At 39.0% G+C, this 26,784-nt stretch overlaps 1 protein-coding gene across 2 annotated transcripts in view; it reads right to left on the minus strand.

The window, feature by feature from the left end:
- Positions 1 to 4,448: 4,448 nt before the first annotated feature.
- The window catches only part of med12 (mediator complex subunit 12), a 173,691-nt gene continuing 151,355 nt past the window's right edge, over positions 4,449 to 26,784 (minus strand). For both annotated transcript variants that reach the window (XM_048544257.2, XM_048544255.2), the window contains 6 exons: positions 25,061 to 25,138; positions 22,844 to 23,073; positions 16,307 to 16,445; positions 11,237 to 11,428; positions 10,555 to 10,636; positions 4,449 to 6,688 (listed from right to left, as the gene is read on the minus strand). In XM_048544257.2, coding sequence (XP_048400214.1) covers positions 6,651 to 6,688; positions 10,555 to 10,636; positions 11,237 to 11,428; positions 16,307 to 16,445; positions 22,844 to 23,073; positions 25,061 to 25,138 — 759 coding nt within the window. In that variant the 3' untranslated portion in view covers positions 4,449 to 6,650. The remainder of the gene's footprint in view (positions 6,689 to 10,554; positions 10,637 to 11,236; positions 11,429 to 16,306; positions 16,446 to 22,843; positions 23,074 to 25,060; positions 25,139 to 26,784) is intronic.

Raw genomic sequence — 26,784 nt, forward strand, 5'->3', positions numbered from 1 at the left:
CATTGAAGCACTTTATTGATGAGTTTAGATTAATGGTGTGGCAATTGGTCATATTGAAGCTACCTTGTCTTTTGTGTAAAGCACATACTTCCCAGAATCAAAGAATTATTGCAGTTCAGAAAGAGGTCATTTGACCTTACACCAGCTCTACACTCTAATGTCAGTCTCCTATCTTTTTCTCATATCGGTGCACACAATTACCATCCAGAAAAATACGCTTTTTTGAATTCCTCATCTGAACCTGCCTCCACATTTACAGGAACTGCATTCCAGACACGAACAACTCACTGTGTGAGCAAGTTTACTGCTTACATTACTTGTCCTTTGTGTATAGCTATACCTCTTGTTTCTTTAACAAGCAGAAATGGCTTCACTCCATCTATACTGTCCAGCCCACTCATGCTTTTGAACATCTAAATCAGATTTCCTCTCAGCCTCCTTCTCTCAGTCCTGACTGCTCCAAATTATCCCCACAGCTGAAGATTCTCATAACTGGAACCATGTTAATAAATCACTTCTGCATTCTCTCCAATGCATTCATACCTTTCCTACAATGTGGTGTCCACAACTGTACATAAAACTTCAGCTGCGGTCCAACAAGTGTTTTAGACAACTTCAAGGTCACCTTCTTGCTCTTGCATACTACACCCCTATTAATAAAGCTAAGAACACTGTATGCTTTGTTTAATATTCTCTTCACTTGTCTAGTCACCTTCAATGATAGTAGGAAGTCAGTCTTCCTGCTCCTCTGATGCTGCTTGGCCTGCTATGTTCATCCAGCTCTATACCTAGTCACCTTCAAGGATGTGGGTACATATGCACCGAAGTTCCTTTGCTCCTACATCTACTTAACATTAGTTGAAAGAACACTGAAAGACAAAGTGCATGAAACTCTCACTTCCCTCTGTTGAACTGCATCTAACATCTATTCACACATTCCACTAACTTATCAATGCCTTTCTGAAACTCCATACTATCCTACTTCAAATTAACCATTCTCCCAACTAAACTGGCCATGTACACGTCGTAATGACTATCACCAACCTTATCTGTTATAACAAGGTGTAGAGCTGGATGAACACAGCAGGTCAGGCAGCATCAGAGGAGCAGGAAAGCTAACATTTCAGGTCTGGACCCTTCTTCAGTTTCTGTTAGTTCTTCAAAAAACTCCAGCTGGTCAGTTAAATGCAATTTCCTCTTTAGAAATCCATGCCGACTCTTCTGCCCTTTTTCATGTGACTACTGATTCTATCCTGAATAATTGTTTCCAAAAGCTTCCCCACTACTGAAGTTAAACCAACTGGTCTATAATTGCTAGCATTATCCCTACAATGTTCCCTAAAAAGGTAACCATAATACTGGCAATTCTCCAGTTTTCTGGCACATCCTGGAGTCCAGACGAGGCTAAAACATTTATGGTCAGTGCCTCCACAACTTGTACTCTCACTTCCTTCAAAATCCTTGTGTGCACCCCATCTGGTTTTGGTGTCCTATCAATGTTAAATGTCCCTTATTAATTTTGATACCTTCCAGTTAAAGATTTTCTTCATTTGTTACCAAGGCCTGGACAGCTTCATCCTCTTTTGTAAACACAGATAAATTTGTTTAATACATCAGCCATACCCATTTTCTTTTATCCATAAATCCCCTTTTTGGGCTGATTGCCCCCTCTCCTTTAACCTGAACACTTTTCTACATTATTGAATAGATTGCAGTGCTCTAGTTATTGTGGAACAGCTGGATAATGGGATTGCTAGTTCTGGAGCACACGTATTCAGTACATCAACCAAAATATAGTTAGGAACCCTAAACTTTATTGTAACTTGTACCTCAACTGTTTCTTGATATTTGACACAGAATGATTGATGGCCATAATGCGAGAAGCCTCAAGAGGAACTTGTGATGGATTGTTCACTCATCAGATTTAGCTGAAGGTGGTTGAAAATGCTTCAGCCTGTTCTTTTCAACTGATGTGCAAAATTGGTGATGTAGTCTCTAAGGTTTTTGGAATAGATCTATAGCACGGGTTGTGGGTGTTGAGGTTGGCTGGCCTGCCTGCTGAGCTGGTTTATTGTTTTGCAGATGTTTTGTTACCGTGCTTGGTAACATCCTCAGTGATGTAGTGAGCAGTGACGGTATCCTCAGAGTACAATGGGACTCTGTTCAAATAGACTTAGGAGTGGCTGATGGAGTTTAATCTAGATAACTGTGAGGTGCTACATAACAGAGGGGGAAATCAGGACAGGATTCGTATAGTTAATGGTAAGGTCCTGATTAGTGTTCCTGAACAAAGAAACCTAGAGTGCAGGCTCATAATTCCTTGCAGGCACAGTCTCTGCTAGACAGGGTAGTGAAGATGACACTTGATATGTGTGCCTTCATTGGTCAGTGCATTGCATATATGAGTTAGAAGGTCATGTTGTGACTATGCAGGACATTGGTTACGTCACTTTAGGAAATATTGTGTTCAATTCCAGTCTCCCTGCTGCAGGAAAGATGTTGTGAAACTTGAAAGAAAAAATTCACAAGGCTGTTGTCAAGTTTGGAGGGTTTGAGGTAGACAGAAGAGGCTGAATAGGCTGGGACTATTTTCCCTGGAGTGTCAGAGGCTGAGCGGTGATCTTTTAGGAGTTTATAAAATCATGAAGGGCACGAATAGGGTAAATAGTCAAGGTCTAGTTTTGGGCTTCCTTACCCCAGCGTAAAGGAGTGCAAAACTAGAGGGCATAAGTTTAAGGGGACAGGGTGGCTAAGATTTGAAAGGGGCCTAAGGGGCAACTTTTTCACAGCGAGTGTGGTGCATACATGAAATGACCTGCCAGAGCAAGTAGTAAATGCTGGTACACTTACATTTAAAAGACATCTGGGTGGGTAGATTAATAGGAAGGGTTTAGAGGGAGGCTTTTTCTGAAGGAAGGTCTAGGCCCAAAACGTCAGCTTTCCTACTCCTCTGATCCTGCTATGTTCATTTAGCTCTAAACCTTAGATAGCAAGGTGTAGAGAGATATGGGCCAAATGCTGGCAACTATGACTTGATCAATTCAGGATATCGGTCAGCATGGATGAGTTAACAGAAGGGTCTGGTTCCACGCTGTATATCTCTCTGATTCTATGTTCCAGAGTCCAGCATTACCAACTGTACATTGCAGAACTGGAAAGCATGGATCTGCTCTGTTGCCTGTGGGGTTGGTTACCTGTCTTTTGATTGCTGCTTGTATTTAGCATGCAAACAATCCTGTATTAATGCTCACCAGGTTTGCACCTTACTTTTAGCAATATCCAGCACTGCTCCTGGTATGTTATCCTATAATCTACCTTGAATCAGGTTGATCCTTCACATGTTCATTAGAATAGGGTGAATACCATTCTGGGTAATAAGGCTACAGATTGTGGTTGTATGCAATTTTGTACAGATGGACAGTTTTCAGCTGCTAAATTTAGGAAGCACAGCAGTACAACCAGGTAATATGAATGGGAGCGTGTCCTCTATGCGAAAGCATGACTTTGTCTCCACAATCACAGTACAATAGTCACTTTCCCCAATATTATCAAACAAATACATTGACTGCAGGTAGACCACGTTTAAGTAGGTCTTTCCTTCGTATAAGTTATTTTACCTGCAAATAGTCTGGTAGATATTACCTTCAGGGCTTGGATAACATACTCAGTGATTGTGGTATCCAGCGACTCTTGGGTTGGACATTGAAAGACATTAGTGAATAGGATATGGATTTTTACAACAATTGTGAACTCTTAATTAAGTTGAAATTTCATTCAATAGGTTTGTATATTCTTTAAGCATGCATCTTGAGTAAGATTTTGTATCTGAGAATTAGTCTAAATAAAAAAGCTGTGGATATGTTGTTTTGAACCTTAAACTGGACCTTTTAGATACAGAAGATGCTATTAATAGCGATGTAATCAAAAATAGCTGTTCTACCCAAGACTGGCAAATTGCTGATCATATTTATATACACATAATGGTAAATTTGAAGTTCAGTTGCATGGTTTTGAGCAGTAAAATCACAGAAAACCCACAGTGCAGAGTCCATTCAGCCCATTGAGTCTGCACTGATCCTCCAAAGAGTATCACATCCAAACCCAGCCTTGCAACTCCACATCAACCCATGGCTAATCCATCTATGCTACACATCTTTGGACTGTGGGAGGAAATCAGAACACCCAGAGGAAATCCTGCAGACATGGGAGAACTTTCAAAGTCCACATTCATCTAAGACTGAATGCAGAACCCAAGTCCCTGACACTGTGAGGCAGCAGTGCTAAACACTATGTGCCCATGTCCATTTAAAAGGGCTTCAGTAAGTGAAAAGCAAAAATTATTCACTATGATAAAGGAAAGTTTTCATGCTCAAAGAATATATTCAAACAATTTACAATTATGAATTTATGAAATACATGTAAAATGTCATAAAAAAAACTGAGATCCAGGTCTGCGGATTCACTTTGTCATCTCGATCATGTTGACCTTGGTTTGTGTTTATATATATATATATATAAAAACAGCACATGTACAATTTTTATACATACACTATCTTGAATTTTATCTTTACATTAGAATATCTTAAAGAAAAAGAAATCAATTACCAAAAAATGTACATAATTTTTAATATGTGGGCACAGTTTTACAAACCAAGACACAGTATTCTTTCTATACAGTGTGATATTCTTTTATCTGTCAGGCTGACTGTACTACATCTTTGTGGGAAAGAAAGTTATTATACATTACTTGTAACCTATTCCATGAATTTTTTCATAAACAGGTATTTGGGAGAGTTTCCTGCCACCTTCCCCTCTCTCTATTCCCACCCATGTAGATTTATGCAATTTCAGTAGTTTACTTCCATGATGCTTAAGATATCTGTTAAAGCATTATGTGCTCTGCACTTTGTGCTTCTTCTGGTACCCGCAACTTTCGAAAACAAATTTGTGTGGAAAAAAAACCTTTGAAATGAGCCAAAGTTCATGCAAAGTTGAAGATCTGCATCAAGTAGAATAGGTAATCCATAACTTTTCTAAAAAAATCAAGAAAAATCAGTGGGTGGACAAACTGAAAACTGCCTTGGAGGCTAAAATTTAGAAATGCACTGGGGTGATAAATATGAATTTTCAGAAGTCGTGATGCCAACATCTGAAGTTTCTCAATTTAACCCCATCATTGAGAGAATTTTGGTAGCTCCACACTTGGAAAATAATACAACTGTTAATTCTCTACTAATAAATTTTGTTGTCAACCAGGCAAGTCATGTTAGGGAATGATAGGAGCCAATAAATGAACTACAAAAGCATTCTTGAAGAATGCAGTAACATCAACAGTACTTCATTGACTACTTTATCTCTATTATAAAAGGCCTTACTTTCACTGGGCACTCTGAATTCATGCAGATCATTGAACGTGGCAAACATATGCAATAAACTATCATGTTTATTGTCCTTATAACTGTTAGAAGACTGAGAGATGCTGTTTTACCCCCTCAAATTAACCAAAGAAACAAATACAAGCATATAGTTGAAAAAGATGCAGTGGCAACTAAAGTTTATTCTTCATCCATTATGGTCTTTCTGAACCATCATTTCTCCCCAGTGTACATACAAACTTTACAGCTCAGTTCTTAATCTAGAATGTGTTAAAATGACAAGTGATGACCTATCTGAAAACCATTTTGCATTTTATTTCTGCAAAACAGGTTGGAATATTTATTTTTAAACTTTATAAAATTGTTCCTTTTGTTAATATGCCAAGGCACATATTCTGGCTTCTGATCATTATCTAACAACCCAACGTGGAAGCTGCACTCCTAGATTAGCTATGACGGTGCATGTGCTTAAGCAGCCTATGTATAGGTTCACATATGAAAAATGGTCATGTGGAGAACTACCAAACTGATGGTCCCATTGAGTCATACCACAACAGGTCAGTGATTTCCAAGCATAAGAGAAAAATGGTCAATAATTCCTTGTGTTCTTTTGTTTAAAGAGCATCAATATGAAACATTAATGAAAACAAACAAAAATAAATGTTCATAGAGTGCTTTCTATGTATACATATACACAAATGTATAAATTTATTTATATATATATATATATAAAAATATATATATGTTTTTAAAAAAAAAAACAGCGCTGGTGTAGCTGCTGGGAGAGTCAGTCTCAATAACAAGATGATCTCCTGTGAATCTCTATCATTGGCAATAACTAGCAGACCTGCAAGGTTTACAAATTGTGCTGGATCGCTCTTCAGGTGCAAGATCTACGGCAACCTTGTCAGTTAAATGCACATCAGCTGAAGTACTGTTGTTGAGCACAGATGTCCAATGGTTCAGCCTTCCTGGTCACCTCATTGAAGAGGACAGGATGGGATGGAATAGAGGAGGAGGATTGGAAAAATATACCAGCATCTCTCAGCTTTTTAATGCTGAAAAACAATTTTTCTAATCATGAATACACATGCATTGAGAGCAACCCGTTAAGTACATGAGGATATGGTCAATTAAGGAGCCAATTCCATAAGAAAGTCAGTCTCTGTGTCCAACACTACAGCTTGAGTCACAGCAGTGACATTCCTTTGGAGAACAGTAGACAAAATCTGGCATAGGCCAAGAGGTGAACAATTATTTCAGGAGATTCCAGCATTAATAGTATGGGTTTGCATTCTTCTGTGGTTGTGAATCTGTTGAATTAAAATAACAAAAGAAGAGACAGTGGGTCAAATAGCCAATTAACTCTAGATATAGTTTCCAACTAGACTGAACATCAAAAGGAGAGAAACACTGCCCCAAAAAAACTCATGCATAATTATTAACGTCATTTATTCAATCAGTTTGGTCTCACTTCTAGAGGTAAACTGTACTCACTAGCCTCGAACCCGCTGTCAAAGCAACATTTTACATTGATTATAAAGGCAAAATATTGCAGATTCTGGAAGTCTGAAATATGAATATAAATGTTGCAAATGGTTAGCAGGTCAGTGTGCATCACAACATCTATTACTACTCCCTTAAGTGAGAAGTTGGTGGCTATAAATTCCTAACTGCGAACCGTTTCATATTTCATTTAAATTTATCAGGGCAGACAGTGAAGAAAGAAACTGTACACAAAGAGACAGCTTGGGATTATTTCACGTATCCATCAATACTGGTTACAGAAGGACAGCAAACAATGACAAGATACCTCTAGTTTCTCAAAAGCTACGATCTGTGATAAGGAGAAGACTTGAGCTCACAAAGAAGGCAGTAATGGGAATGAAGCTCACAAAAACAAAACGTACAAGTCGTTTTGTTACAGAATTCCTTCTGAATAGGGTTAATGAGCTTGGAAGAAGTCAATCTTAAAGGTGTAACAGAGACCTAGAATCATACAGCATGGAAACAAGACCTTTGGCAACACTTTTCTCTCTCATTCATTCATTCATGAGGGCACTGCTGACCAGGCAGCGTTTATTGCCCATCCCTAATTGCCTAGAGGGCAGTTGAGAGTCAATCATAGTGTTGTGGGTCTGGAGTCACATGCAGGCCAGACCAGATAAGGATGGCCGTTTCCTTCCCTAAAGGACATTAATAAACCAGACGGGTTTTTCCAACAACCAACAGTGGGCTCACGATCATCATTATTTTACTGAATTCCACCATCACTGTGGTGGGATTCGAACCCTGGTCCCCAGAACTTTATCTGGGTGTTCAGATTAACAGTCCAACGATAACACCACTTGGCCATTGCCATCCCCAGGTGCCATGCCGACCACGTTTCCCAAACTGAACTAGTCCCATTTGCCTGCACTTGGTTCATATCCCCCTAAACCTTTTCTATCCACATACCTGTCCAAATGTCTTTTAAACGTTGTAATTGTACTTGCCTCTACTGCTTACTCTGGCAGCTTCTTCGATAATATGCACAATCTGTGTGAAAACGTTGCCATTCGGGCCCTTTTCAAACCTTTCTTCTTGTACCTTAAACCTATCCCCTCTAATTTTGGACTCTCCTCAACTGATGGATTAACTAACTGAACCATATAAACAGCTCATCCAATTCTCTAAATATGTACAATTCAAAGATATTCACAGGGTGTTTCTGCATTATAACATCTGCAACCACAAGGTTGGGAATCTTACCAGTTCTAACATCTCACTCAAAAATGAAGCTCAAAAAACAGCGATGGTAAGAACTGCCGGTGTTGGAGTCAGAGATAACACAGTGTGGAGCTGAAGGAAAACAGCAGGCCAGGCAGCATCAGAGGAGTAGGAAAGTTGACATTTCAGGTCAGGACCCCTGCCTGGCCTGCTGTGTTCCTCCAGCTCCACACTGCCATCTCTTAAAGAACAGGTGTCTCTTATGTAATTTTATAAAACTTGAACATTGAATTTAAACTGAGAAACATGTAGGCTTCACTGAGTTAAAATACTGAATGAAATAACAGATATGCAAATAATTCACAGTTTATATGGCTAAGTACTAATGACATAAAGACCACACTATTAAGCTGTCAAGAGATCTGCACAAACTCAATGTTCTAACTACCCAGCGTGAAAAGCAACTGCAAATTCATTGGAATATATTGTGTATTATTCAGTATTAAAATTTAATGCATTTTCCTAAAATTCTGCAGGCCACGGACTTCTACAAGGCACTTGTGAAGGTCCTTCATAAGAGATTGTTAAGCTGAAGTACCATAAACTGTAGGGATATGGACCAGATGCAGGGAACTGGGATGATGCTGTGAAGCTCATTTTATTGACTGTATCAGACATGATGGGCCAAAAGGCCTTTTGCTATGTGGTAAACTTTCTACAATTGCATTTTCAAAAAGTGAATTCTGCATGATTCGAAATTGGAAACTCATGGATTTAAAAGCAAATTATTGATCGATCAACCGATGAAATTGGTTGAGCAGCATAGCAGGGAATATTGGCATATATTTTTAATTGGCAGCATGTTACTAATTCCAATACTTTATTTTGGGGCTTCAACTATTCTCTGTATTTATTAACTTAACTAATAGAGCTATAAGCCAGGTATTCAAAGTTGCTATTATCATCAAAATAAGCAGCATTCCATGTGGTGTAGATGAAACGTGCAGTTCAAAGAGGTGTTGATAGGTGAAGTGAACACGCAAAAATGTGACAAATGGATTTTAATAAAGCCAAATGTATGGCTACCCAATTTGGATTCAAAACTGAAAACAAAAGGTGACTTTTTAAAATGGCGAAACATAAAAATTACAGGTCTGATTGGATTTGGAGATAATGGTTTATATTGTGATGGCCTCCCAATATTATAGAACATAGAACGTTATAGCACAGTACAGGCCCTTCGGCCCTCGATGTTGTGCCGAGCTGTCATACTGATCTCAAGCCCATCTAGCCCACAATATTCCATGTACGTCCATATGCTTGTCCAATGACGACTTAAATGTACCTGAAGTTGGCGAAGCTACTACCGTTGCAGGTAAAGTGTTCCATTCCCTTACTACTCTCTGAGTAAAGAAACTACCTCTGACATCTGTCCTATATCTTTCACCCCTCAATTTAAAGCTATGCCCCCTTGTGCTCGCCGTCACCATCCTAGGAAAAAGGCTCTCCCTATCCACCCTATCTAACCCTCTGATTATTTTATATGTCTCAATTAAGTCACCTCTCAACCTTCTTCTCTCTAATAAAAACAGCCTCAAGTCCCTTAGCCTTTCCTCGTACGACCTATCACTGGACTGTCAATCCAGAGACCCAGATAATGTCCTGGGGACCCAAGTTGCAATCCCGTTATGGCAGATGGTGGAATTTGAATTCGATAAATACCTGGAATTAACAGTCTAATAATGATTATAAATCAACTGTCGTTTATCAGAAAAACACACATGGTTCACTAATGTCCTTTAATGAAAGAAACGGCCATCCTTACCTGGTCTGGCCTACATGCAAATGCAGATCCACAACAAAGAGGCTGATTCTTAACTGTCCTCTGGGCAATTTGGAATGGATAATTAACGCTGGCCATGCCAACAATACCCTCATCCCATGAACGAATTTTTAAAAATCAAAATACTAGGAATGGCACAGAATATGATCATAAAGGCTAATGAAAGTCTGCCTTTCTAAACAGAGGGCTAAATTACAAAGAGTTAGAAGTCATGCTTTAGCTATACAAAGCCTGTTTAAACCACATTTGCAGTTTCATGTCTCACACTTTAGAAAATATATGCTGGTCTGGAGGTAATGCATTATCTTCCCCAAACGACAACTGATTTCCAATCAACTTAATTTTTACTCTTATATTAATAGGTTCACTAAAAGTATCAAGGGTAATGTGGCAAGGGCAGGTATAATAAGCCAGGTCACAGATCAGCCATGGCTTCAATGAATGGTATTAAAACACTCGAAGGACTATAAGACCTAGTCCTCATTCTGTGTTTCAATTTGAGGAAAGGTGGGAATACCACTGAGGAACCGAACAGGGATTTTGGATCACAGTATATGATACTGTTAGGCTTTATTTATTCCCCATCATGATGAGTGTATTTAAACAACTGGAGGTAATTAAACTTACTTGAAAGCTGCTGTTGCAACTGCCTAACCAGTGCCGCTGTCTGTTGTTGCTGTTGTGTCTGCTGCATTCCTTGTCGCTGGAACTTAAAAACGAAAAACAAAACATGCTAATTTTCTCAGTGTCTTATTTTTGGAATAAGATGAATAAATCTAGGACTTGCTGCTCATCACAACCTCATACTTGTTTTCTAAAAAATAGATACATATTCAAAAATACAAGCTCTCCCGCACAAATGATTGCAGTTCAGGTCCATTAATAAAATAGTAACTCTTCATACGAGATGGAGAAACGCCAAGGGGATTTTACATCACAGGAACATAACACGTCAAAAACACATACACATTTTCCAACATGAGTCAAAAGTGACCTGGAGCAGGAACCCTAGTGGATGATTGGTCATTTTAGCTAACAGCAATAGAAGCACGGACAAGGGTTATAGCAAAGTTCAGCAAAATCAGCATGGGCAAGGTTTGAACCAGCAAAGATCTCAGTTTTGCTTGTAATCAGAAACATATGCCATTGGAAAAGGGGGAAAAAGATGAATTCATTCAAAAAAGTTTCTTGGCCATTACTTTGTGTAGTAACTCAATTTGAGCAATAAATTAAAGCATCAGATAGTGCTGCACTTTCTTCTGAAAGTCAAGTGTGCTTTACGTTGCTACGCATTGTAGCCAAGGCTTACCATAGACTGCTGAGGTGGGATGGCCTGCATCCCCAGTGTCTGTGGTTGGGGCTGAGCCTGTTGTTGTTGCTGTTGCTGCTGAGCCTGTTGTTGCTGTTGTTGCTGAACTTGTTGCTGCTGTTGCTGCTGAACTTGTTGTTGTTGTTGCTGCTGTTGCTGTTGCTGCTGTTGCTGCTGCTGTACCTGCTGCTGCTGCATACAAAACAAGAATTTTCATTGTGTTAAGAACATGTTGAACATTGTAAGGAAAGCTTTCCCTGGTGCACTCTGCTAATAAATACCAACATTCTGTAGGGTCAAGGTGGGAAGTGAAGAAAACATCTAATCTAGAATGAATTGATTTTAACCTGGATTTCAAAACTACTAATGCTGAGAAATCTAAAACTTTTTTGTTTGAAAGAGAATTATAAAAGTAGTCACAAAAGGGGGAGACATTGGCATAGCGGCAATGTCACTGGACTGGTTATCCAGAAACCCAGGCTAACATTCTGTGGATCCAGGCTTAAATCCCACTTTGGCAGAGGAAATTTGAATTCAACGAAATCTGGAATTTAAAATAAAGCTAACCTAGTAGTGATCATGTAGCTGTTGCCAATAGTAAGAAAACCTCTCTGGTTCACTGATGTCTTTTGGGGAAAGAACTCCACCATCCCTCCCCCATTTGGCCTACATGTGACCCCAGACCCACTGCAATGCTCTATGCGCAATAAATGCTGGCCCAACCAAACACACTCATATTCCACGAATGAATATAAAAAAATTCACCAAAAAGACAATGTTAGCAAAAGCCTCTGGCTAACAATTGTACACCCACAATATCTCAAACGGGCATTTCAACAGTAAAAACACTAATCAAAGGAGCAATGAGGCCAAATAGGGATCAAATTGGAGATTTTCCAGTGGAGGCAGAAGCCCAGACTACTTTGCATCAGTACTTACTAAAGCAATAATAAGTGAGGGGTGCCGCGATATTGGATGAGGCAAGCAGAGATCCTAGAAAGGCCAGCAATATCTGTAATAAACAAACCACCTGGTCCAAATCATCAAAATTAACTTAAGGAAATACCACAGAGGTATTGGCCTCAAATGTCCAAACATTCCAAGATATGAAGAGAGAATATACCTTCAAGTAGGGATTTTGTCGTGTGTAACCCAGCAAATGTTAGTTTGTCCACCGTCTACAATGACTAAATGAAGGAACTGTTTGAATACTATACACGTGCCTCAAAAGAACAGACAAGAGATGGGCTCACAAGAAGAGAGCGCTATCTGACAGGGGCAGGGAGGAAATCATGGACAGGCAGTATCACCTTAATAAGTGAGAGTAAGGAGGACTTGGAGATAGATGGTAGCAAATAAAACTGCAGGAGATGGGGTAGCCAGAAACTAACAGGAAACCAACAGGAGCACTTAAAATAGTCAGAGTAAGGAAGGGATGGACAACGCCATCTAAAAAGAGTGGGTATGGGGAACATCCAGATTCAGACAGCTGAACATAAAATAGTTGGCAAGAGGACGACCTGGGGCAAGTAGTATCATCTGAAATAGCAGGCGACAGGGGATCCAGAGACAGACAACAGGATCTAAAAGAGAGGACGGCCAAGAGATGGTGACTGGCACGTAAAAAAATAGATGTGACAAGAGATGGACAGCAGCATCTATCCAGACCAACCATGTTCTGAACAGAGTGCATCACAGGAAAACAGACTGTTGTAAGATTAATAGTAAGGCAAGAAGATAGATGAGTGCACTGATCACAGCATTATGATTCAAAGTGCAAAGTTAATGCGCATTAATAGGAATGTTGAGACAGTAAGGACTATAGAGTCAGGGAGAGAGACACGGTTCTCTTTAGTCAACAGTATGAATCCAGAGGCTGTGTTGTCTGCTTGGTGCAGGGGTTGAGGCCACCTGCTCCTGGCTGCAGAGGAATTTGTAATAGTAGGAGAATCCAGTGTTCATGGTTGACACAGATGCCAACACAAACAGCGCTAGGAAAATGGATCTACTTACAGTATAAGTGGCTAGGGACTAAATTAAAGTGCAGAACATCAAAGGTACGGATGAATAAAGGTTAAAGATTTAAATGTGTGACTCAAAGATTTATGTGGGAGAAATGGTTTATTTACAGGCACTGGCATCAAAAGTGGTGAATGATATCATTTTGAAAATTTTCACATGAACTGTGCTGATCTGTACAGGGAGCCTTAAACTAAATAACAGAAGTGAGGAATCAAATGTGGGAAGATGTAATAAGTTAGACGGTAAAGCAAGGTAGTATTAAGGAAATTTGATAATCTGAGTGCGGCAAGGAGGGACAAAGCATATAAAAAGTGAAGGCGGTATCAGCAGATAAAGCTAGAAAATATTAAAAGACAGAATTAAAGATACTCTACCTGAACGTGCACAGCATTTGCAGACAGTAGATTAACTGACAGCACAAACGGGAAGTAATTGATATGATCTAATTACTGTCATGACAATGGGCTGCTAAGTGAATATTGCTGGGAACTGAATGTTTAAAGATATTCACATTTAGGAAAGATTAACAAAAAAAACAGAAAGGAGGCTTGGTAGCACTGTTAATAAAGAATGAGATCAGCACAAAAGTATATGAGAAAGCAATATCAAGATGTAGAATCAGTTTGGGTGCAGCTAAGAAACAGCCAGGAGCAAAGAACATGCGTGAAAACTGTTTACAAGTCATCAAACAGTACTGGTACTGTGTGGCAAGGTATAAATCAGGCAATTACAAATGCATGCAAAAGGATAATACCATTATCACAAGGAACCTTAAAATTTGCTAAACCCAATAAGCAATAATGTCATAGAGGATGAATTCCTGGAAAGTACACAAAATGCTTTTCCAGAACAGTTATGTTGAGAAAGAAGCTAGAAAGTGGGCTATTTTAAATGTAGTACTGTACAATGCAAAAGGGCTAACTGATCTTGTTGTAACAGGGTCTTAAAAGGCTGACCTAAATATGAAGAAGTTTTACATTCAGTTTGAAAGCAGTGTAATTTATCCAAAATGGAGGTCTCAAACCTGAGCAGACAAAACTGAGCAGGTAGGAGGGGCAAATTAGCTGTGGTAGATGTGAAACTATGTTAACACATATGTGGGTCGATGGTCAGTGACTAGCCTTGATGTACACAGAAGTTAGCCTTATCCCCAATAAACTTTGGCTTCTTGTCTAACAAGAATCTATCTAGCTCTGTCTTAAAAATATTCAGAACATTAAAATATTTTACATCCATCACCTTTCTGAGACAGAGTTCCAACCCTCTGAGATCAAAGGATATGGGGATAATGCAGAAAAATGGGGTTGAGGTAAAGGATCAGCCATTGTCTTGCTGAATGATGTCAGAACCAAGGTGCTAAAAGTCTTACTCCTGCTCTTATTTCCTTCAGTTACTGAATGAATACAGCTTCAGCACACTTAAGGTCCTGAATCACTATTCAAAACAAAGTAGCTCACTTAAGTAGTCTTTCCTATCACACAGTGGCAGGATCAACAAGTTGCACTGCAGGAATCTTCCAAATCTCTCGTGACTGTACATTGAAAACCCTCAAAGCGCTACCATAAGAACAAGGGTAGTAGTTGCATGACAACACCGGCATCAGCTGCAATTTCCCCTCAAGGAGCCTAACATTGACTTATATTGCCACTACTTCACTGTCACTAGAACATAATCCATGCAATTTCTCATTTACAGCACTGTAGCTGTACTTACACATCATGGACTACAATAGCAACCAACTAGCAAATCACCTCGAGGACAATAAACAATAGCATTGCTCACATTGCAAAAGCAAAACAAAAAGCTAGTTTTTGTGTGAGTAGCAAGGAAGCTTTTAGAAACAATAATCCGAAAGAAAATTAACCTCACTTGAACAAGAAAGCAGTAATAAACAAGTTGGCAATAAATGAGTTGGCACTAAATTGCGAAGAGGAAATAATATCTCACTAATGTGATTGAATTTTAGATGAGGTAACCTAATGCATGGATGAGGGCAGTGCAGTTCAAGACACTGTCCTACAAAGCATTTAATGAAGTACCTTTTACTAAGCTTGTTAAGCAAGATGCAAGTTCAAAAGGATAATACATACAACTGTGAAATGTATACAGCATGTTTTATGGGTAGATAGGAGTTCAAAGTATTTTTTCAGACTGGAAGACTATACACGAACTCACTGCCAATAATAAAGCTGACACAATGAATGATTTCAAAAGGGCAACAGGTAAACATTTCAGGGACATAAATTTGCAATTGTACAATGGGATAATGGGGCTGAAAGTATGAGTCTGTGTAGATTCAATGGATTTACTGGCCTCTTTCACAGAATCATAGAATCCTTACAGTATGGAAGCAAGCTATTCAACCCATCGAGTCCACACTGACCCTCCAAAGAGCATCCCACCCAGATCCAACGCCAACCTTATTTGTGCATTTCCCACCCAAACATTATGGGCAATTTAGCATAACCAATGCAACTAACCTGCACATCTTTTGACTGAGTGAGGAAACTGAAGTACCCAGAGGAAACCCATGCAAACATGGGGAGAACATGCAAACTCCACACAGACAATTGCCCGAGGCTGGAATTGAACCCGGGCTCCTGGTGCTGTGAAGCAGTAATGTTAACCACTGTTCCACCGTGTTGGTCTGAACATTATCTGGGTCTCTGCATAACAGTCCAGTGATAACACTATCAGGCTACTTCTGTGTCATAATAACCAAGACAGTATTCCTTCACGTATAGTACTTGGACCAATGTTATTTTTTGATTAACTAACCACTCCAATTCATCAGCAAAATTATATTTTACCTTTGGTTGCCTAAGGGAATGCTGAACTGGACCAACAATTTGATAATCTCCCAGTGGTGCACTCTTTTTCAATAATCACTTGGTGGGTCATTAAATCAATTTTCTTGAATGCTGTTTTACTATTTGTTTTAGCAATATTCTCAAATCTTATTGATCACTACAGTTAGTATTAGAGTCAGGATGATATTTTGATGCTTTACTGTTGAATTAGTGAATAAAATATTTTAGTGTAAGTTACCCTCAGGAGCTGTTGCTGACGTAGGTACTGCTGCTCCTGATCCAGTTGATTAGTCCTCAAAGTTGAATGAACACTTTGTGGGGTCATATGACTAATTCCTGTCATCATTGATGTCTGTTGCATGGGTTGGTGGGTTAGCCTGAAAAAAAGAAGACATCTTTAAACGTTAATTTACATTTATACAACACCTTTGGCATAGGAAGGTTCTATAGAGACCTGGCATTAGGGTGATCAAAGCTGGGAACTGTACATCCAATCAATCTTTAGGAAGCTCAGGCAAAACGTAACAGGAGGGAGATGGCATTGCAAGTGAAATTTGAAATCAGTGCAAACGTGAAAATGCATATTAGTACAGGACATCCAGACGCAGAATCAGTTGGCTGGAGCCAAGAAGCACAAAGGTGGAAAATATTAGTGGGTGTTTTCTATCAAACTCCAAATGGCTCTTGTACAATAGTAGTATCGCTACCACTGAGTCAGAAGGTCAATTATAACATAGTAAAGGTAAGAAAAACATTGTGGATATGGTGATGGAAAAGTTAATAGGGACAGACTTGGGCCACCAGCACAACTTTTCAAGGATAACTGAGGAGGTGTTTGTTAATGAGGAGTTCAGAAATGACTTTGCAAATATGAACCTTCCACAATTGACAAAATAATTTATAGTCTTTTGGCATATCAGCCAAACCGCAAGTTATTGATTGCACTTAATGTGGCCTGTACATGCTAAGAATTAGTTATGCGTGAAGGGTAGATATCAACTATATCATTTAGGTTTTTGGTAGGAATCCTAAAGTTCCATTAGTAATACATGATCAGCCCCCAACTTGGGAAAGGGTGGCAATTAGTTCAACTTTTTGGAGCATTTGAATGCATTGCGTGCAGGATGAAAAGCTTTCTTTAAATCCAAAACTTCAAGGAATTCCACAAGCCTTAAGATATAAGGAAAGGACATCAATAAACTAAATTCAAACTGAGCGACATTGTTTATTACAGGAGAGGGGCTGAAAGAATGGAAAACCCCAGGAAGATTATCTGCCAAGATGGAAAAATAATAATTGTACAGCATGCAAACGAAACTGTTCGGGTGCATTCGTCAACAGTGCTTAGCATGGATCATAAATTTGCAGATTTTGAAAGACTTACAGAAAATTGAGAGTCGTCGGGTACCTACCGTACCAAAATGTTGGTACGAGGATCAACCTGCCAAAATTGACAGTTTGTCTTAAGATGAACAAATCAGTTCTGATAGTTTATGAGGCTAATAGTTGTGAAGGACAAAAGTGGGTACCATTGTCAAATATTTAACAGAAGAAACTACTTAATGGAGAAATGCAACTATGATAAGTACAGCTGACAAAGCCACTGGGAAATAAAAATGCTAGATAAGTGTATGAGGGGCAGGATGTTAGGTCACAGATTGGGAATATCAAGTAAGAAGACAGAAGACAAGAGAATAGTCTAAGCTCAAATAGACAATCTGGGAATGAACATGTCTCTTGAAAGATGAATTAAGAAACCTAATTGGACGGATGAATCAGCTAAACAACCAAAAAAGGTCAGATGCCAATTTTGAAATATTAGAGTTAATTACAACTGAAAAATCCCAAGGTGGAAAATATTATTTAGATGAAAAATGCATTAAAAAGGTAAAAATGGAGCATCATGTTGTGAAGTTTCCATCATTTGGACATGCCAAGAACATAGAACTTGCTTTTTAGTGACACTTCTTATGTGAATCTGCACCGGTTTCTTGAGTTCTGGAAGGTTTATCATTTTTCTTGTTGGAAAGAGAGGTAAATGTTTCCCTTTAGCTCAGGGAAGAAAAAAGGTCAGAGAAGTAGTAAGAAGTACCTTAGAGATGGAGGTTCTTGCTCTTTGTCAGGCACGACACTTTTAGAAAAAAGATTGGAAGAATTCTAAAAATAGATTGAGCAGCATGACAATTAGAGTGCTTCACCAACAATAAGTCACTATAGGATAGAATAGACACAACCAAATGTGTGAATGTCAACAAGGCAGGGTCAATATTGCAGTCTTGGAAACAAATGGTGAAGCATTGAGGTATCTTAAATTGAAATAAATGATTAGCAGCAGTCAGTTATCTGATTGCTTTACAAATTCAGAAGCAAGTTCTAAGAAACCGTTTGACACCCATGCTTAGAACTAAGGTGCAAAGGATGAAGAAAATATAATCTGCTGTAATCATGTCTTGTCTTTAAAACTATATGATTCATTTGAAAAGGGATCTGTTATCATCTAATACGATCTGAATAAATGTTTGAGAACTATTGGAATGAGGGAAATGATGATGGCTATATTAATTAAGAATTCATTAGTTTGAATTGATTATAGTCATATGAGGAGCAGGTCAACAGTACGATCAATTTTATGGAGTGTGGCTAACTTAACTAAACCTCACCCATAGATGTGTGAATTTGAATTCTGCTTAAATAATTATCTTTTGGAGTACAATAGAGACTGCAATGAAGTAAGAGGAACTGCAAAGAAGGGAGTGCAGTTTTAATTTTTTTTCAACAAGAGAATATTGTATTGTACAAATAGCATTACTGTAAGGAATACTACCAACTGGATAGTTTAACACTGAACATTTGTTTTCACATTTCAAAGCAGCTGTAAATGTGCCTTACTTGAAGTGCAATGACTGTTAGAGATAGACACACAACCATTTAGCTGTGACTTCACCAATTCATTGAAAACATTTTTATGGTGATGGCTATTTTTCTTTAGTAGTGTTTGCATGTGATTTTAAAAAAAATTGCTGTTAACTACTGTCTTGTTATCTTGTGGAAATTTAAACACTACGGTATTTTGAAATTAAGGCTTTCCTGGTGTGTTGTGGCTTTAAGTTTAATGGGGCTGAGATGATTATTTAGGATAAAGTTGAATTCTTCTAAATCTGCTTGTGAAAGTTAAAACGTCTCATACCTCAAACACAAATACAGAAGATGCCGTGACCATGTTACTTAACAAAGGACTTAGTGGGAACGAAGAAGTAGCACTGAAAATAAAAAAAAACACTCCAGGCTCAAGAGAAGCCCGAAAAAAGTTACTTTATCTCTGAATAATTGGCAAATGAGATTTGGTAAGAGTTCAGGGCTTGTGAAGCAGAGTTTTACATGAATTTGAGTTTATACAAGGAAGCTATCAAATGTTGGTGCAATATAATTCAGATAGACTGATGCTTGAGAAACTGAAGGGGCAACCAGTGGACGTTGACATCATTCAAGAATAACTACAAGTGAACATCTAGGGGAAAGTATTTATCAAAAGGAGACTCATGCAAAGTTGGGGGGGGGGGGTACTTGTATTGGTGAGCCAGCTTCTAATCGTGCCACTGGGTTACTGAAATGACATCAGGCTTTCTTCCTGGTATCAGATTAATCTACTCCTTATACTTAGGCAATGAAACTATTCTATTTCTATTGAAATACTTCACCAAAACTGTGTTCAGAACAAAGCAAGGAACAGTGCCAAATGTTACTTAATGAGTAAAACCATCTTTAGTTAGATTTCCCACCAAAAGTATTTTATGTTTATATTTACTTACAGTAAAACCTTTTCAAATATTAAAAAACACAACCTGAAGTGAGATAATTCCCTACTTTGCCTCCTTTGAATAGGTCTTACTCATGTATTTTCAAATGATTTACACAATTAATTCTAAAAAACAGCTGCTGTTTAGCTAGCAAATATGACAATGCATTTTTCATCATAACACAAGCGATTATAAGCAGAATGATTATGTAACCCCTTACTCGCATATTGATTGAGGAAGTAATATTGACCAGGACATACAAGGGAATAGAACACAAAGAACAAAGAAAATTACAGCACAGGAACAGGCCCCATGGCGCTCCAAACCTGCACCGACATGCTGCCTGTCACAACGAAAGCCCCCTACCCTTCCGGAGACTGTATCCCTCTATTCCAATCCTATTCAGGTATTTGTCAAGACGCCCTTTAAAAGTCACTATTGTATCTGCTTCCACTACCATCCCTGGCAGGGAGCTCCAGACATCTACCCACCCTCTGTGTAAAAAAAAAACTTGCCTCGTACATCACCTTTAAACCTTGTCCCTCGCGCCTTAAACCTATGCCCCCTGGTAACTGTCTCTTCCAACCTGGGAAAAAGCTTCTGCATGTCCTCTCTGTCCATGCCCTTCATAATCTTGTAGGCCTCTATCAGGTCATCCCTCAACCTCTGTTGGTCCAGTGAGAACAACCCATAGCTAATACCCTCCATACCAGGCAACAACCTGGTAAATCTTTTCTGTACTGTCTCCAAAGCCACCACATTCTTCTGGCAGTGGGGCAACCAGAATTTGAATACAATATTCCCAACATGGCCTAACTAAGGTTCTACAAATCTGCAACACTACCTGCCAATTTTTAAACTCAATGCCCTGGCCGTTGAAGGCAAGCATGCTATATATGTCTTGTTGACTAGCTACTCACCTGCATTGCCACTTTCAGTGACCTGTGTACCTGTACACCCAGATCCCGATGCCTCACAGTACTCTTAATGGTTCTGCCATTTACTGTATATTTTCCATCAGGATTAAACCTTCTGAAATGCATTACCTCACATTTATCCGGATTAAACTCCATGTGCCATCTCTCTGCCCAAGTCACCAACCAATCTATATCTTGCTGTATCCTTTGACAGTCCTCATTGCTATCCGCAATTCCACCAACCTTTGTGTCATCTGCAAACTTACTCATCAAACAAGTCACATTTTCCTCCAAATCATTTATATATATCACAAATAGCAAAATCCCGGACAAACACCACTAGTCACAGCTGTCCATTCAGAAACACAGCCCTTCACTGCTACCCACTGTCTTCTATGACTGAGCCAGTTTTTTGATCCATCTTGCAAGCACACCTCTAAGCCTGTGCAACTTTACCTTCTGCATCAGTCTGCCATGAGAAACTTTGTCAAAGGCCTTTCTGAAGTCCATGCAGGCAACATTCACTGCCCTATCTCATTGATGATCTTTGTCACTTTCTCAAAAAACTCAATCAAGTTAGTGAGACACGACCTCCCCTTCACAAAATGTGTTGTCTCTTACTAATACACCCACTTATTTCCAAGTGGGAGTAAACCCTGTCTTGAAGAATCCCGTCCAATAATTTCCCACAACCGACATAAGACTCAACAGCCTGTAATTCGCTGGATTAGCCTTGCCACCTTTCTTAAACAAAGGAACAACACTGGTTATTCTCCAATCCTCTGGGGCCTCACCTGTAGAGAGTGAAATTACAAAGTATACTCTCGAGGCCCCAGAAATTTCCTCCCTTGTGTCTCTCAGCATTCTGGAGTATATCCCTCAGGCCCTAGGGACTTGTCTGCCTTCATGTTTTTCAAGACCCTCAATACATCCTACCTTTTGATCAGAACATGACCCAAACTACTTACACACACTTCCCCAGACTCATCATCCACCAAGTCCTTCTGTATGGTGAATACTGACACAAAGTACTCATTTAATACCTCGTCTATTTCCTCTAGCTCCACACAAATTCCCTTCCCTGTCCTTCAGTGGGCCAATCCTCTACCTGGCTACCTTCTTCCTCTTTATATATTACAAAAAGCCTTGGGATTTTTCTTAATACTGTTGGTCAACAACTTTTCGTGGCCCCTTTTAGCCCTCCTTACTCCTTGCTTAAGTTTGTTTCAACTTTCCTTATATTCCACTCTCGTTTTGGGTGTTCCCAGCATCCTAGCCTTGATAAATGCTTCCTTTTGCTTTTTGACTAGACTGTCAATGCTTCTCATTATCCAAGGTTCTCTAAATTTTCCATACTTATTCTTCATCCTTACAGGAATGTGCCAGTCCACAGTTCCTAGCAACTTACACTTGAAAGCCTCCCACATGACAGATGCTGATTTGCTCTTAAACATCTGCCTCCAATCTACATTTTTCAGTTCCTACCTAATATTGTTGTAATTAGCCTTGCCCCACCTTCGCCTGACAACTACACTTACCTTTATCCATCAGTACCTTAAAGCTTACTGAATTGTGATCACTGCTCCCCTACTGAGGCGAACACCTGGCCAGGCTCATTTCCCATTACTAGGTCTGGCATGGCCCCTTTCCTAGTTGGGCTATCTACATACTGTTTCAAGAAGCGCTCCTGAATGCTCCTTAGAAATTCTGTCCCATCTGTGCCCCAAGCACTAAGTGAGTCATAGTCACTATATGGGAAGTTAAAATTACCCATGACAACAACCCTGTTACTTTTACATTTTACCAAAATATGCTTATGTATCAGTTCTTCTATCTCCCACTGGCTGTTGGGAAGCCTATAGTAAACCCCAATCATTCAGATTGCACCCTTCCTGTTCCTGAGCTCTACCCACATTGCCTCACTGTATGAGCCATTGGAGGTGCCCTCCTGCATTACAGCTGTGATATCCTCCTTAACATGGAGTGCAACTCCCCCACCCCTTTTATATTCCCCTCTGATCAGAACTGGGCCTAGCAAGTCAGATGTTCTACATCAAGTACCTCTGTGTGCTTTGTATGGAGTGTGCATAAGCTGGAGCTTGCTGGTGAACATAGCCACTTGGTCTTTGCTGCATCTGCCGAACTTGATCTGCCAGCACAGGGTTATTGGCTGTGTGACCACCCTGGTATGGCTGGTTAGAATAGGCAGGAGGAATCATGCCTCTGGTCTGCGAAGGGTGTGGCTGCATCCCCAAATGAGATCCATAATTTGTGTAGCCTTGGGAAATATTCTGGAAGAGAACAGTAATTCACAAATAACATGAAAACTCACCCAAATCACTACTTTATCTTCAACTGTTTACTGGGCTAGATTTGATTATCTTACATCTACCCGCACACACTATGATGTCTATTTGTTACCACTTAAAGCCCGGTCATAATTCCTTCACCACTTGAATAGCTCTTTTCAATAGCAAGCAGATTTTATTAAAAAATACATTTACATTGTGCTTTATCAAGTCCTAGTGTATTATATCCAACGATTATTTCCAAAGTATAGTCATTATTGTCATCATAGGATAAATAAGGATAAGAGAAACCAGCTGTCCTTCAGAAGAACAAAGTCCACTCACACAACATGTTTCTTATGTAATCCTAGGGTTCCATCCTAGCTGTGAAGTTTTTCTCTCGGTCGTGCTGCAAGTCCTCTGATCTTGGTGAGCAGAACTAAAAGTTCTCAAGATGGGATCTGGTCACTAAGTATTGTTAGAACATACCTTTTAGCTTACTATTTTGCCTATATAGTACAGCATTGCACTTGCTTAGCTGATTACTGCTCTGTGATGGCTGGGTGATTTGATTTTATTTGATTTATTATCGTCACATATACTGAGAAAAAGTGGAAAGTGTTGTTTTCCATGTTATCCAGGCAAATCATATCTTACATAAGTACATCAGAGTAAGAGAACAGAACGCAAAATATGGTGTTATGGTCAGAGAAGGTGCAGAGAAAGATCAATTTCAATATATGCGAGCTCAGTTCCAATTTAGTCCATCCGAACTCAGATTTTTTACACTTCAGCTTTTGTCTTTTTGACATACAAAATAGAATGCCGTCCTTTACATTTCTATAGTCAACACTTTATACTTGCGTTTATTAAAATCAACCTACTACTGGTACGGCTACTACATCAATTATATGCGCTTTGTATTACGAAGTAGGCACTTGAATACTAACAGTCCTTGTATTTGACATTACTTGTTAATTTAATCAAATTGCACCGGGTTTGTGAATCAACACTGTTGTTTGAAATTAGAAACAATGATAATTCCAATATTGATATCTAGAGTTCTATAACACCAACTGAGTTCTATATATTGTTTTTCACGTCTTCAGCAAATTTCTTCCTATTACTAATCTTGAGATGGAGCTCAGCTAAAAAGCCTTTTCGTCTGATCTTTATCCAAAGTTTTTTTTCCAAAAAGGTAAAGCAATGTTGTAAACCCTTCAATAATCAACTGTAATATCAACATAAGATCAAGCACGAGCCAGATAAGGTCTTCTATTCTGAATCATGTTGACAGAGTTATTTTTACACAAATAATTCCCAAGTTTATACTTTTTTTCTAACAAAGGCTGTAATTGAATTTTTCTACATTAGCTTGCTCTCAGTTGACTGCTGTGCACCCTAGAACTCAGCCACTCCCTAATTACAACTAACGAGCTCTTAAGTTTCTTGCCCACTGTCACCCTTGAGTGAAAATATTGATCGTGCAAATTTCTGACCATCAGTATCAGGGGATTTTTTTCGATTCTCATTGTTTTCTTTGATCACTGTTAAGATACTGAAAAATCTTTACATTTATGGGTACACTTGATTTTCCCAGCTGCTTCTTTGCTCCGGAGTAACATTCTGTTTGCTTATTTCTGTAAAAATCTAATTAAACTTTCAGTGTGTACTCTACGCTGTATAGCGGTTATTCTTCCTCTTAACTTCTTAATTACATTAATCTTAAGGTGACAATTGGTTGGGCTAAACCTGACCAACGTAGGCATAAATTTCTTTTGGTTTATCACTACTCAACTAGACTGAATTTTCTTCTTGCTGGCAAAGAATCGTGGGAAAATGCACAATACTGTGCTAGAGGGCCACAGAGACCATCTTGACAGAACATTTCTAATCAGAGCTAAGAGTCAAAACTTTGAACGGAAGAGGTTAGGTAAAGGCGTATTTGAATGACAGGTGCCAAGACTAAAATAATGTCTCAATATATCACCTGGGCTTGTGACATTGGTCCATATTGCTGAGCTGGGTTTGCTTGACGTACCTGTTGTCCATACATTCCACTAGAATTCTAAGAGTAGAAGGGATATAAAGAAAAATGAGAGCTTTAATGTTTAATTACGTCTTTTTATAACTGTACCTTAAGAAAATGAAAGCCAAGGAACTTTACTTAGGCTTGAATTCACAGTAATTTCATACAGCAATGGGTTATTACTATTTTGTTCATTCTACCTCAATCACTTAATTTCTAGTTTCAACTTGACTAATGCCACCATTTCGACAAGTCAAAATATCTCCCTCATGTGCACCAGAAATAAAAAGGCATTTATTATTTCTAACAACACATTCACAAACCTGTAGGTACTAGTGAAAAGAATTTTACTGTAAAAGAGCTGTTTTCAACTTTAACATTTCAACAACTTGCATTTGTACTGTACTTTTAATGTAGTACACCTTCAGGCATTTCACATTAGCAATATCCAACAAAGTTTTACAGAAATGCATAAGTAATTCAAAGCAAAACACTGCATTTGCTGGGGACTTGAGGTAAAAACAAGATGCCAAAAAAACTCAGCAGTACTGGCGGCATCTGTAGAAAGGGAAACGGAGTTAACATCAAGTTCTGAAGAAGCGTTACATTAGAATCAAAAATGTTAACTCTCTGCGGAAAATTCTAACAGACCAGCTGAGTTTCTTTTCCGTTATTTACTGACATTTTTACGACAAGTCTGTAGCAAGACTAAATCCTTATACAAACAGGCAAGTTTCAAGGAGTTACTTAAATAAGGAGAGAGAGATCACGAGGCAGAAAGGTTCATGGAGGGAATTTGACAGGCTAGGAGAGAGATAGTTAAATATAATACCAGCATTGGTGGAGTGATTGAAATTTATCTGGAAGACTGTCAAACTGAGGGGGTTACAGGTTAAAAAAGGATGAATTTAGAGAGATTTGAAAATAAAAATATGAAAATTTGAAAATTAGAGTTGCTGCTAGATTGAGAGCCTAATATAAACAAATGAGCAGAGCACTGACAGATGAAAAGGACATGGTACAAATTATGAAATAGGCAGAAACTTGGATGCATCTTCAGAAGCAGGGCTGGAGAAAATTTGACAGCTGAAGCAAGAACTAACAAATTCACAGTTAAGAATTTTAGCAGATGAAGGGGGTCAAGCATGGAATAAAGGTTACAGATGTGAAAATAGATGATCTTAGTGATGGAGAGCACGTGGGTCAGCGGTTCAACTCGGGATCAAATAGGATGCTAACTCTACAAACAGTCTGGTTCAGTTTCAAGGCAGGCTTCCACAAAGCTACCCAGGTAGAAAGAAAAATAAGGTATTAAAGAAGCAAGATAATAAAATGTGAGGCTGGATGAACACAGCAGGCCAAGCAGCATCTCAGGAGCACAAAAGCTGACGTTTCGGGCCTAGACCCTTCATTAAAGAAGCAAGCTGCTTCTTTATCTATGAGCTAGGCAAAAAATGTTGCTTTGTGTGACTCTGCTTGATTGAACTTCTAGCTCTCTCACTTTTAAAGCAAGGCAAGTAGATTTATGCAATAAGCCAGGGTTTGGATGCCTATTTGAAACTGCAACAATGCCAAATTGGCAGCAGCTGCTATTATTTTGTGTTACTCTGAGTCTGTTTTCCTGTTCCAGTGGGTCAACTGAATGGCAACTGTTTGGTGAAACTATTCCAGATTCAGTGGTGGTT

Source organism: Stegostoma tigrinum, chromosome 15 (assembly GCF_030684315.1).
Source record: "Stegostoma tigrinum isolate sSteTig4 chromosome 15, sSteTig4.hap1, whole genome shotgun sequence".
NCBI lineage: Eukaryota > Metazoa > Chordata > Chondrichthyes > Orectolobiformes > Stegostomatidae > Stegostoma > Stegostoma tigrinum.